General features: G+C 42.1%; 1 protein-coding gene across 1 annotated transcript in view; it reads right to left on the bottom strand.

Moving 5' to 3' along the window:
* mtmr4 (myotubularin related protein 4) overlaps positions 1 to 14,074 on the bottom strand; it is a 130,292-nt gene that overhangs the window by 14,072 nt on the left and 102,146 nt on the right. The window contains 1 exon segment of the mRNA XM_078422457.1: positions 2,231 to 2,304. Within this exon segment, the coding sequence (XP_078278583.1) occupies positions 2,231 to 2,304 (74 nt within the window).

Raw genomic sequence — 14,074 nt, 5'->3', positions numbered from 1 at the left:
TTCCTTACAAATGTGGCACCATTTAAAAGGGAAATAAACAGGCTTTCCAACGGTATAAGATTTATTGCCAAGAAGCATTGTTACAACAAAGAAATAATCTACCAAACACAAATTCCCTTACTTTTTGTGCTATGTTTACATGGCAGGGGATGAATGCATTGTGATTGTACCTACTGATCAATGAGAATACATTTAGTGCAGTTTATTATACCTGCATGTTAAAACTTAACCAGTTGAAAAATTATATTGGTGTAAATTCTGCTCTTGAAAATCTATAGCAAATGGTGAATTTGTAACTGGAGTACACCCTAATTATTGGTTTCAGATCTCTATTCTTAATAACAAGATTATCTTAATTAAGAATAATAGTCTATTTCAACTTAGTGCTTAAGAAAACTTGGGATATCTTCATAAAAAAACCAAAATGCTAGCAATTCATGACTTGCTTTTGACTTAGCAACAAGTCAAGCAGCATCTGCGGAGGCAAAAGATGCATGTCAACATTTTGGGTTGAAACCCTGCATTAGAATTGAGAAGGGAAAGATTGCCAGTGTACAGAAGTATGAAGGAAGTGAAGGACAGAGGGTCGTAGGTGATAGATGGATGCAGATACGAGAGGCATAGGAAAGGGTGGATAGCCTGTGTCTCCATCTCATGATAGGGTGTCTAAAACTAGAGAGCATACGTTTAAGGAGACCATGGGGAGCTCCATTGCAGAGATCGCGGGGAGCTCCAACGCAAAAACTGTAAGGCAGCACTGACGCAGAGACCACGAGGAAGCTCCAAAGCAGAGACCATGGGGAAGCTCCGACGCAGAGTCCGAGCGGGGGTCAGTGGGCCTTAAGAATGCTTACATAAGTGCTAAGTTTATATGACATCTATTACGCAAGTCGGGGAGTGCCTGTAATAAGTAAGTTTGCAGATGACACAAACGTTTCTGGTGTTGTGAATAATGAGAAAGGTTATCCATGACTACAGCAGGATACAGATTAGATGGAAAATTGGGAAATGCAATTTAATTCCAGCAAGATGATACATTTCACAAAGTCATATACTATATACGGGCACAAGGAAATATTGATTGAGGAGGAACCACGGGTTTCTAGTTCCTAGTTCCCCAAATGTGGCAAGGCAGGTAGATAGGGTGGTGAAGAAAGCATATGGCACACTTTTCTTCATCAGTCGAGGCATAGAATATAATAGTGGGAAGTTACAGTATATTGCAACTTTGCAAAACACTAATTAGACCACATTTGGAACATTATGTGCAGTCTGTTTGCCACACTGTAGGAAGAATGTAGTTGCCTTGGAGAGAGTGCAAAGGACAATCCCCAGGATGTTATCTAAATTGGAGGACTTTAGTTATAGGGAGAGTGTGCATATAATGTGCTTGTTTTCCCTGGAGTGAAAGGTGCTGAAGAGTGATCTGATAGAGGCATAGATAGGGTAAATGCTCAGAATCTTTTTCCATGGTAGGGGTATTAAAAACTAGAAGGCTCAGGTTTAAGGTGAGCAGATGCAGGTTAAAGATAATTTAGGGGAAAGTTTTGTCCTGCAGAGAGTAGTTGATACTTGGTATTCACTGTCACAGGAGACAGTGGAGTCAGATCCAATTACCACATTAGTGTAGTTGGGGGGAAAAAAGGCTGGCATCGATATTATGGGCCAAATAGTCCCTTTCTATATTCTACACAAGAGACTGCACATGCTGGAATCTTGAGTGAAAAACATACTGCTGGAGGAAGCGAGTCAGGCAGCATCTGTGGAGGGAAATGGACAGACGACATTCAGATCAGGACCCTTCTTCAGAGTTAGGAAGGATCCTGACCAGAAACATCATCTATCCACTACCCTCCATAGATGCTGCCCAGCAAGTAATTATTTTAGTTCTCAAAAAGAATTGGAATAATTTCATAAATCTTTTCATTTTCCATGTCATTTCATTTCACTGATTCCTTGATGCAACCCTTCCTTCTGTTCAGAATGGTGATATTGAAGCTGACAATATAAAGGGTCACATTAATAACCATATATATTTTACAAAATATTGTATAAGAATGGCTGTCAAGCTGCATCAATTTCTTTATAAAAGGGGACCTAAACTGAAAGTTGTGAACATTTACCACTATTTTATATTTTGGCAGACTTTTCCCCCTGTGACTATATTAAGGAGCTTAAGAGAAAATTTGATGAAACAATTAAAATTAGAAGAGAGCACCAATTGACTTACCTGCAATTGACAGTAGCTGCATTGCCAAAATGAATTTCACATGTTTCATCATCACTTTAACAGGTTGATGGAAACTGCAGATTTAAAATAAAATCAGTTGACAAAACGTCTGTCAAAATGAAATGTTCTCATTCTACATTTCATAAGATTTCCAAGCAGAATGGTCAGAATGTAGTTACATTAGAGAAGCAAGCTTTCTTCATTGTGACAAAAAGTACTTGAAGCTATATGATATTTGCCGCTCACTGGCATTATCTGGAAATTATCCCTCAGAAGTAGCAGAAGTGGGCAATTTGGTCTACTTGCATTCAATAACATCATGGGAATCTTACTTCAGTCTTACTTTCTTAAACTGACCCACTTTCCTTAATTGCATTAATATCTCAAAAGAATGTCAAAGAGAATACTCCCATACATATGAAGCAGAACAAACTAATACGGATGTGATAAAGGACATTCTCTATTTAATAAACAAACCAAAATAATAAACAAAATAATTTTGTAAAAGATAACAATTTATTTTAACATGGCTGATCGAACAAGGCAACTGAAAGGATTCAATGATACTTTATTGTTACATGTACCTAGGTACAGTGAAATGCTTTGTTTTGCGTACAACACGGTAAAATCACGTACTGCCTACCGTCCACTACGTTTCTAGCAAAGTTAAAGTTCACCGAACAGTTCTATCTTCTGCCTGCCACCGCATGGCAACAGGCAATCCCCGGCCAGCTCTTAGCGGCCGGATAGCTCTTAGCGGCCCTTGTCGCTCTTGACGGTCCTCCTCGCTCTCAATGGTGCAGGTCCCGTCGACCCTAGTGGCTCGTGGCCGATTTTGGAGTCACCAAGGGCGATTGGGGTCACTCGAGGGCGATTGGGGTCGCCGAGCCTGCCGGGGGATCCTCGGTGAGCGAGTCCTCAGATGAGCCGGGCCTGCTGGATCAAGAGATGTTGGTGTACTTTCTTGGACATTGCTTCAATATGGCCAGTTGAGGACAAGTTGTTGGGTGATACTTAGTCCTAAGAACGTGAAGCTTTCAACCATCGCTACTTCAGCACCATCAATGTTTACCACTTTGCCTTTTTAAGTCAATCGCAATTTCCTTTGTCTTGCTGCCATTGAGGGAAAGTTTGTAGTCTTGGCACCAGGATACAAGATTCTCAATCTCCTTCCTGTGCTCCATCTCGTCATTATTTGATATCCAGCCCACTACGGTGGTGTTGTCTGTGAATTTGTAAATCTAGTTGGATTCGTATTTGTTTGCACAGTCATGGGTGTACGAGTAAAGAAGAGTGCTGAGAACGCATACTTGCGGAGTGCCAATGTTGAGGATTATCGTAAAGGATGATTTGTCACCTATCCTCACTGATTGCAGTCTGTTAGTCAGGAAGTTGAGGGTCCAGTTGCAAGGTGAATGCTGACTTCAAGTTCCACAAATTTGGGGATGAGCTTGGATAAATTCATGCGATAGGATTAGAATTAGGCCATTTGGCCCATCGTCTACACCGCCATTCAATCATGGCTGATCTATTTCTCTCTCCTAATCCCATTCTCCAGTCTTCTCCCCATAACCCTTGGATGGGATAATGTATTGAAAGCAGAGCTGTAGTCTGACATAGGTGTCTCTCTTATCCAGGTGTTCCAGGGATGAGTGTGATGGCATCAGCTGCGGACCTATTGTGGAGATAGGTGAACTGGAGTGGATTAAGGTTGTTTGGTAGGCTGGATTTAATGCATTCCATAACCAGCCTCATCAAAGCACTTCATGATGGTGGATGTCAAGGCCACTGTACTGTAGTTGTGAAGGCAAGAGATCTTATGTTTCTTTGGCACCGGGGTTGATTGTGGTCTTCTTGAAGCCGGTGGGTACCTCAGAACAGAATTGGGAGAGATTAAAGATGTTCATGAATACTCTCGTTTGTTGATCTGCACAGTTTCTAAGGACATGGCCAGGGATTCAGTCTGACCAGTTGCTTTTCGTGGGTTCACCTCAGGAAGGTCTGACTTCTGCAAGTGGTCCTTGGAAAAGGTACAACCGAGTCTGACGGGATGGATGTCCTGAGTCAATCTTGATGACTTCCATGGCCACTTTTTCCCTGACTGGATCAGGTATTCTAGGATGCTGATGTATTCACCGATGTAATATTCGTCGATAGGTATGGATTCTGAGAACACATCTCAGACAGTTGTTTAACTAGTCTATGATCCTGTTCACCAAAGTCTGGTTCAAGATCCCAGATATGGGTACGATGAACATTAGAGGATCAACTGGATCTATTATGCCCATAAAGAATTCAATGGCGAGATTAAAACCAGATAGATAACCTCGCATTTTTGTTTTTAGTACAATGAAATAGAAACTCAATGCTCTTTCGTAGAGGAATTAAGTGTGTTTTTTTTAAACTTAGATCCAGAGTTATAATTATGCTTCAATGTGAGAGTAAGGATTTAAAAATTATTTCCCAAAAAAGCATTAGTGAATGCAGCAAATTGATGCCCACCAACCCTGATAAAATTATTAAGAGTAAAAAGCATTTTTTTCTGTAAATTTCCCCGGTGTGGGACGAATAAAGGAATATTTTATTAAAATTCTCAGCTGCAGTACTGGGATTTGAACAGGTATTTGGAGTTGTTGTGCAAGTTGTGCATATTCCAGCTTCAATTCTTAAATAATGCATTCAGCCATCATGAAGTGCTCCAATCCAATCTTTGCACACCTCCATATTCATTCCTATTTATTGAGAATATGTTTACATCAATTTTACATATATTATGAAGTTATACAGCTGTTCTGAAGAATGTACTTTAAAGTTTTTCTTAAATTTATAATGTCCTTAATTGGGAGATCAACATTATAATGAATGGTCAAGTTTTTTAAATTACCCTCAGTGGGAATATACTATTTAACCAATTACTATTTAAAAGATAAAATAATTGACCTACCTTTTTTTAAAAATTGAAGTATTAGTTGTTTTTTTTATAGTTTATAGTTGATGGCAATTTGGAAGCAGATGTTAGAGAAAAACACCCTTTGTAAATCATGAAAGAGAACATTCGAATTTGAGGTGCAGTTCCCCATTTTGATGTCATGAAAAGAGATGGAACTCATCATTCATGATGTCAGAGTAGAAATATTTCTGTACAAAATTGCTGCTATAAAATTACTTTGATCATCAACAAAAAACAAGATGGAGATGTATGACCATTTATCACTTATCATTTACAATACCATAATCATTCAGATAATTAATTATGTATAACACTATCAATTGTGTAGAATAAAAGTAATCAATTAAGAATTTCCTAGACGAAGGTGAGTCTTCTAAAATAATTAAACAGAACTGTTTGCAAAGGTTGCACATGGCTACAGGATATTGCCATAGGGTTTAATTGAGTCACAGTAATTTTGTAGCTCATCCAGTTATGTAGATGATCAATGCAGACCTCTCCCACAGGATACATCAATGGTGGTGTGGCGTCTCCCAAGGGTCAGGCTACATCGAACCCTTCGGCACGGTGATGGACAGGTCCGGGGATGGCCCCCAGCTATGGGGATAAGTAGCAGGGGTTTTGGTGCGAGAGTAGTCTTCAGTCTCTCACTGAAGCAGAGAGTAGTGTGCTGTGTGTAATAAAAGCCTTTACGGAATTTGTCTTGCTCCTCGCCTTCATTCGCTACAGTGGTACATTAAGCGATGGCAATGCCAAAGGATGTTAGGTTCTCCTCTGGGAGTTGGTCCCTAGCTGGCAGTTGTATACCAGGATATTCAATAGATTTTATTGTGATACAGCCTATGTCATTGAAAGAGGAATTGTACGTAGAACTGAACTCTGTGTAATTAGTGAACATTCCCACTCCTTAACACGTCAGGATTGCCACTGATTCCCATCATGAAATCAATTTTGGATCTCATTTTCCAACACCCCTTGCATCACATGTGGCCTTACATTCTGGACCAGCATACCATGCGGGACCTTGTCAAGAGCCTTGCTAAAGCCAATATATATCACGTCAATTGCCTTGCTTCATAAATTCATGTTTAAACTTTACTTTAGACTTTAGAGATACAGTGTGGAAACAGGCCCTTCGGCCCACCATGCTAACCAGTGATCAGCCCATCACTAATACTATCCTACATTCTAGCTGCTGTATCACAATGACACACAATAAAAGAGACCGGATCCAGAGAATGTGAGCATTGAAGCCATAACTGAGTTGGAGATGAATCTCTGGGAGTCCAGAATAAGGGGCCACAGTTTAAGAATAAGGGGTAGGCCATTTAGAACGGAGATGAGGAAGAACTTTTTCAGTCAGAGGGTGGTGAAGGTGTGGAATTCTCTGCCTCAGAAGGCAGTGGAGGCCAGTTCGTTGGATGCTTTCAAGAGAGAGCTGGATAGAGCTCTTAAGGATAGCGGAGTGAGGGGGTATGGGGAGAAGGCAGGAACGGGGTACTGATTGAGAGTGATCAGCCATGATCGCATTGAATGGCGGTGCTGGCTCGAAGGGCTGAATGGCCTACTCCTGCACCTATTGTCTATTGTCTATTGTCTATAGAACAGAGCTGGTTTCAGGTGCCTCGTGGAATGAAAAAGTAAGCCGGCACTAGGGCCAGAGACACCCTGATCTCTCCAAACATTCGCACATACACAGTGCATCCATCCCCTTTCATCCACACCTATGGTCAGTGGGAAAAAGGCATTCCCAGAGTGAAATGGAGGTGCATAGTGGGAAAGGGAGTGTAGGAGAGCTTTAAACATTTCCGTGTCTGGTAAACAAACAATGTTACCACTTACACTGACCTTTATTATAAAAGATTGAAGGTGAAAGGCAAAGCAGTCAAAGTGAGATTGGGGAGAAGATTTAAAGTAGCCCAGGAACCCGGCAGACACAAAATATTTTCATCTACATTGCAAATCATATCCAGTCCTGCCAAAATTCAGATCATGAGCAATTTACATTGTATTTTGTGCCAGAAACTCAGGGCAGAAGTGAGTGCAGACGTTATTACTGAGGAGAAGGTGCTTGGGAAGCTGAAAGGTTTGAAGGTGGATTAAGGTGGATGAAGGTGGATTGAAGGTTTGAACCTGACCTGATGGATTAAGCCCCATGGTTCTGAAAAAGAGATTGTGGCATTAGTAATGATCTTACAAGAATCAGGAATGGTTCCAGAGGACTGGAAAATCACAATCTTAAACCACTGTTTAAGAAGGGAGCAAGGCAAAAGAAACAAAATTATAGGCCAGTTAGTCTGATTTCTGTGAGAATCCATTATTAAGGATGAGGTTTCGGTGTACTTGGAAGCACTTGATAACACGGGCAATGTCAGTATGATTTTGTTAAGGGGAAATCTTGCCTGACAAATCCTTTGAAGTTTTTTGAAGAGTTAACAAGCAGGATAGATAAAGGAGATTGAGTGGATGTTGTTTACCTGGATTTTCAGAAGGCCTTTAATAAGGTGTCACACATGAGGTTTCTAAACAAGATTGGACCCCATGGTTCATGTTCATAAGTTCTAGGAGCAGAATTAGGCCATTTGGCCCATCGAGTCTACTCTGCCATTCAATCATGGCTGATCTGTCTCTCCCTCTCAGCCCCATTCTCCTGCCATGGTACTGGAGGCAAGGTACTAGTATGGATAGAAGATTGACGGATTGGCAGAAGGCAAAGAATGGTAAAAAAGGGGACCTTTTCTGGTTGGCAGGGGTAGGCATTGAGTCTGCTACTTTTCACGTTATATCTTAATGATCTGGATGAGGGAATTGATGGCTTTGTGGCCAAGTTTGCAGACAATATAAAGACAAGTGCAGAGGCATGTAGTGTTGAGGAAGCAGAGAGGCTGCAGAAGGACTTGGACAGGTTAGGAGAGTGGGCAAAGCAGTGGCAAATGGAATACAGCGTAGCAAAGTGTACAATCATGCACTTTGGTAGAAGGAATAAAGATGTAGACTATTTTCTATATAGCGAGAGGATTCAGAAATGTAAAGGGAATTGGGAATGCTGATTCACACAAGGTTAATTTGCAGGTTGAGTCAGGTCAGGGTCCAAAGGAAGTTTCGGAGAATGATCCCGGGGATAATTGGGTTAATGTTTGAAGGCTCTATACCTGGGCTCGATGAAGTTTAGAAGGAAGGGGGAGGGGGGGAATCCTTATTGAATCCTACCGGATAATGAAAGGCCTAGATAGAGTGGACGTGGAAAAGATGTTTTGGAGAGTCTAGAACCAGATAAGGAACAGGATTAACCAATATCTTATTAAATGACAGAACAGCCTTCTATTTCCTGAGTTCACACTAAAGCCCTGAAAGACAACATTGGACAAGGTAACAGAATAGTGTCCTATAATTGGCTGACATGGGGAGGTGGAGGTTTCTACTCGTTCCAAGTACCTGTGTTTTTTTTTGTAGAAAACAACTCATTTTTATAAACGTGCCAAAACGACGCATGAGGCGCCCACCCCACGTTATATTCCCAAAGTAGCCACCTTAATTTGTCATCAATACACTCGTATTACGGAATACATACACTATGACGCACGTAGGAAGTGCAGTTTGGTCAAACTACAGCGTCCAGACTAACATCACCCACTGCAGCTTCCCCAGTGTAATAAACACACATTGTGCAGGTCCACGCCTGTTCACGGTGTTCGCCTACGCCCTCCTTTAATATTCTCCTTCCCCCTCCCACTTTCCTTACGCTTACCTTCTCCTCCCTTCCCTTTCCGTCTCCTCCCTCCTCTTCTCCGTTCCCCACTCCTCTCTTCCCCTCTCCTCTAATCTACTCCCCTCACCCTTCCACATTCTCGACCGAGCAATTCACCTGTTTGCACTTCTTCCGAAAAATTATGCTCTTATTCCTGACATTCTCCCCTCGTCACAGGTACTCACAGATGCACTTTCAGGCGACCTCTCCCTCTAACTGACTCCCAGCGCGGATGCGGCATTCAAACCACGCGCGAGAACGTTCACCGTCAGCCCCCTGCAGACACCCCTCCCCTCGGCAATCTCCGGACCCTCGCCTTCCGGACTCGGCAATATCCGGGCCCTCGCCTTCCCACCTCGGCAATCTCCGGACCCTCACCTTCCCGCCTCGGCAATCTCCGGGCCCTCACCTTCCCGCCTCGGCAATCTCCGTGCCCTCGCCTCGGCAATCTCCGGACACTCGCCTTCCCGCCTCGGCAATCTCCGTGCCCTCGCCTTCCCGCCTCGGCAATCTCCGGACACTCGCCTTCCCGCCTCGGCAATCTCCGGACACTCGCCTTCCCGCCTCGGCAATCTCCGGACCCTCGCTTTCCCGCCTCGGCAATCTCCGGACCCTCACCTTCCCGCCTCGGCAATCTCCGGGCCCTCGCCTTCCCGCCTCGGCAATCTCCGGACCCTCGCCTCCCCGCCTCGGCAACCTCCGACACACTCGATTCGCTCTAGCGACTGAGCCTTCTCACGTCTGCGATCGAAATGTGTGGAAGTATCTGCGATCTTCCGGTTGCCAAACACGTTAACTTTCCTTCCCATTCCCAGACTGACCTTTCTGTCCTGGGCCTCGTCCATTGTCTGAGGCCGAACGCATATTGGATGAACAGCCACTCATATTTCGCTTGTGCAGCTTACACGCCAGCGGCCTGAATATTGACCTTAACTTCAAATAACCCTTGCTTTCCCTCTTTCTCCGTCCCACCCCCACTCTAGTTCTCTGACTAGTTTCATTGTCCTGATTCATTTTACTGTTTGTATGCCTCGTTCTCATCTTCCCCTCAGCCAACAGTGAAGCCTTCTACATTTCATTGAGCAACGTCTGCTTTGATGTCGTTTTCACTCCTTACCCTTCTATATCTCTAAATCTCCCTCATGTCGCAAAGGTAATGCTACAGTGGTTATTGGAGATGCTTGGTAATGGACCCCAAGAAAGGGAGTTTGTTGAGTGCCTCTGAGATGGATTCTCAGAGCAGCTTGTACTGGAGCCTATCAGGGAGAAGACAATTCTAGATTTAGTGTTGTGTGATGAACCGGATTTGATAAAGGAACTCAAGGTAAAAGAGCCTTTAGGAGGTAGTGATCATAATATGATAAGTTTTAATCTACAATTTGAGAGAAAGAAGGGAAAATCGGAAGTGTCAGTATTGCAGTTGAGCAAGGGGGACTATGGAGGCATGAGAGAAGAGCTGGCCAGAGTTGACTGGAAAGATACCCTAGCAGGGAAGACGGTGGAACAATGGCAGGTATTTCTGGGAATAATACAGAAGGTGCAGGATCAGTTCATTCCAAAGAGGAAGAAAGATTCTAAGGGGAGTAAGAGACGACCGTGGCTGACAAGGGAAGTCAAGGACAGTATAAAAATAAAAAGAGAAGTACAACATAACAAAGATGAGTGAGAAGCCAGAGGATTGGGACTCTTTTAAAGAGCAACAGAAGATAACTAAAAAGGCAATACGGGGAGAAAAGATGAGGTACGAAGTTAAGCTAGCCAAGAATATAAAGGAGGATAGTAAAAGCTTCTTTAGGTACGTGAAGAGGAAAAAAATAGTTAAGACAAATGTGGGTCTCTTGAAGACAGAAGCAGGTGAATTTATTATGGGGAACAAGGAAATGGCAGACGAGTTGATCAGGTACTTTGGATCTGTCTTCACTAAGGAAGACACAATCTCCCAGATGTACTAGTGGACAGAGGTCCGAGGGTAACGGAGGAACTGAAGGAAATTCACATTAGGCAGGAAATGGTGTTGGGTAGACTGACGGGACTGAAGGCTGATAAATCCCCTGGGCCTGATGGTCTGCATCCCAGGGTACTTAAGGAAGTGGCTCTAGAAATCATGGACGCATTGGTGATCATTTTCCAATGTTCTATAGATTCAGGATAAGTTCCTGTGAATTGGAGGGTAGCTAATGTTATCCCACTTTTTAAGAAAGGAGGGAGAGAGAAAATGGGAAATTATAGACCAGTTAGCCTGACATCAGTGGTAGGGAAGATGCTGGAGTCAATTATAAAAGAAATTGCGGAACATTTGGATAGCAGGAACAGGATCGTTCCGAGTCAGCATGGATTTACGAAGGGGAAATCATGCTTGACTAATCTTCTGGAATTTTTTGAGCATGTAACTAGGATGGTATCTACACCCGAAAGCGCAAAATGTCAGTTGGAAGGACCACACCACCAGTGCCCAGCTCTATGGGGAGATTCCATCTCTGACTGAGAAGATCAGGTCGAGAAGAATGAGGCTCGCCAGTCATTGCCACAGCCATCCAGAAATACCAGCAAACAAGGTTGTGCTGTGGGAACTTACCCATGGAAGACGGAACCCGGGACGACCAAACAAGATGATGCTGCAGACGTTGATGAAAGACGCATATGTAGAGACAAAAGAGGAGCTTGCCAGCTGTATGGAGGACAGAGATGTGTGCCCATCGGAAACCAGCACCACTGTGTCGCTAATATTTTCAACGATTTTAATTTAAAAAAAAAAATTAATTACCTTGTTATCGAGTTTTTAATATTGGACTAATCTTTAATATTGTAAATTTTTTCAAATAAACATGTCAAGCTGCGAGGTTGATAATTCTTTAGTTTCTTCCTTCCTTCTTTCTTGTACATTGGATTTATATTTGCTCTCTTTGAATCTTCTAAATCTGTCCAGAATCCAGGGGAATTTCAGAAGATTGTTACTGAATATATTCACTTCAGCAGCCACCTGCTTCACAACCCAATGGTTGGGACTGCAAGATTCTGAAAATTTATTGACCTTTAGAAACCTTATTTTTCTTCCATCTTTTTAATATTTTCATTTTTAAAATTGTATTTACTCATTCTACTGATCCTGGTTCCCTACTATTCTTGGAATGCAGGCAGGACATCATATGAAAATAGAATTTCAGAGGAAGGAAGTTCCGAAGGACCGAAATATAAGAAAAGCCTCCAGAAGAAACATTTGAGCCATATCTACAAGGTCTTCAGAAGCAATTTTCTTAACTTGTAGAGGTCCAATGCTTGAGCTGTCTTCAGTCATCACCTCTCACAGTCAAACAACATTTCAACTGATGCAGCAACAAATATAATTTCAAAGCAGGGCAAGGGTAGATGCAATGTTTGCACAATACCCACAGGGAACAGAGCAGGTAAATAATAACCTTGGTTAGTGCTAGTACTTGGGTTATTACTTCTGGCTATTTGTGCAGATGCGTGCCTTGGAACTTTCCTGAACTTCATCAAATTTTCCATATTCTAGTTGATATGGTCAGGCTGATGCATTCAGACAATAAATAGAAGATACAAAACAGAAATAGAGGTGTATAAAATCATGAGATCAACTAGATGCACAGTCTGTTGCCAGAGTAGGTGAATCGTGGACCAGAGGACATAGGTTTAAGATGACGGGGAAAAGATTTAATAGGAATCTGAGGGATAACCGTTTCACACAAGGGTGGTGGGTGTATGGAAAAAGCTGCTAGAGGAGGTCGTTGAGGCTGGAAGTATCCCAACATTTAAGAAGCAGTTAGACAGGTACATGGATAGGACAGGTTAGGAAGGTTATGGAGCAAACGCAAGCAGGTTGTGACAAATAAACGACTATTGACTATTGAGGTGGGACTAGTGTAGCTACATACCTAAACACTTAAGCATCCTGTACTGCACCAGAGGCACAAAATTCAAGTACAGTTTGAATATATTTATAACCCTACCTTTCTCATAACCACAACTTGCCTTGATCCAAAAATGATTCCATTGCTATTATCCTTGTTCTTAAATTGATTTTGATTGGAGCTAACTTTACGTTAAACCCAATTTCCTACTGTTGACATTTATTACAGTGCCACCTGCTGGTGTAGGGGAAATTGTGGGCAAAAATGCACAAAAAAACAGTCTACTTATTGACAAAAGGTGAACTATGCATCTAATACATACGGTAAAACTCTGATAAACCACCTTCAGATTATTTGGAAATGCTGATAGCTCAGTATCTGGCTCACTGGGTGATATTTCCATTTTCTTTAGACTTATTGGGGCCACATTCCCACATCTTTTTAAATACAATGGGGCACTGTTTTTCATGCATCCTTAAACTCACTGGTACCTTGTTCCCTGCACTGGAAAATGTTTTATACTTTGGTGCATTATCTAACAAAAAGTGAATTTAAAGCGTGTTAAGGTGTAAATAAGAGACATACCAAAGAATTTTCCCAGAACGTTGATTAAACATTTATGTTTTAACTGTAAATTAGTTTAGCTCCTAACATATTTAGATTCAAAGCACATTTTCCATGTATTAGTTGTGATATTTCTGGTCCTTTGCATTATCCACTGATGATGGCTCATCATTGATATCAATGCGGCACCAATTTAAATGTAAACAATCCCACTCCATTATCTGGCCCATTATTCATGGAAAATGGCTGACCTCAGAAAGTCAGAGAAATAGACCGAAAGCCAAATCACCCTGAATTTCATTATCTGTGGAAGTGTTATCTCATCAATATATCAATTTTCTTTGCATTCATTATGCATCATCTTTTGTCTCAGTGATCTTTAGCACACTGACCTCCAGTTAATTGACCAAATGATCAAAGAAGGCACAGGAGGCCAAGTCAATGGATATTTTTAAGGCAGAGATAGATAAATTCTTGATTAGTACATGTGCCAGGAGTTATGGGAAGAAGGCAGGAGAATGGGGTTAGAAGGGAGAGATAGATCAGCCAAGATTGAATGGCGGAGCAGACTTGATGGGCTGAGTGGCCTAATTCTGCTCCTATCACTTATGAGTTTTGATCATTAAGGGAGATCTATTTTCTAGAGGCTCTCTATCCGAGTCATCACCTTATTTATTGATCTACTCATTGAGAGATGAAATGAGCAGAAACCC

The sequence above is a fragment of the Rhinoraja longicauda genome, chromosome 26 (assembly GCF_053455715.1).
Source record: "Rhinoraja longicauda isolate Sanriku21f chromosome 26, sRhiLon1.1, whole genome shotgun sequence".
Lineage (NCBI taxonomy): Eukaryota > Metazoa > Chordata > Chondrichthyes > Rajiformes > Arhynchobatidae > Rhinoraja > Rhinoraja longicauda.
The sequence above is the reverse complement of the archived record's forward strand: the minus strand, read 5'-3'. Positions and strand labels throughout refer to the sequence as shown.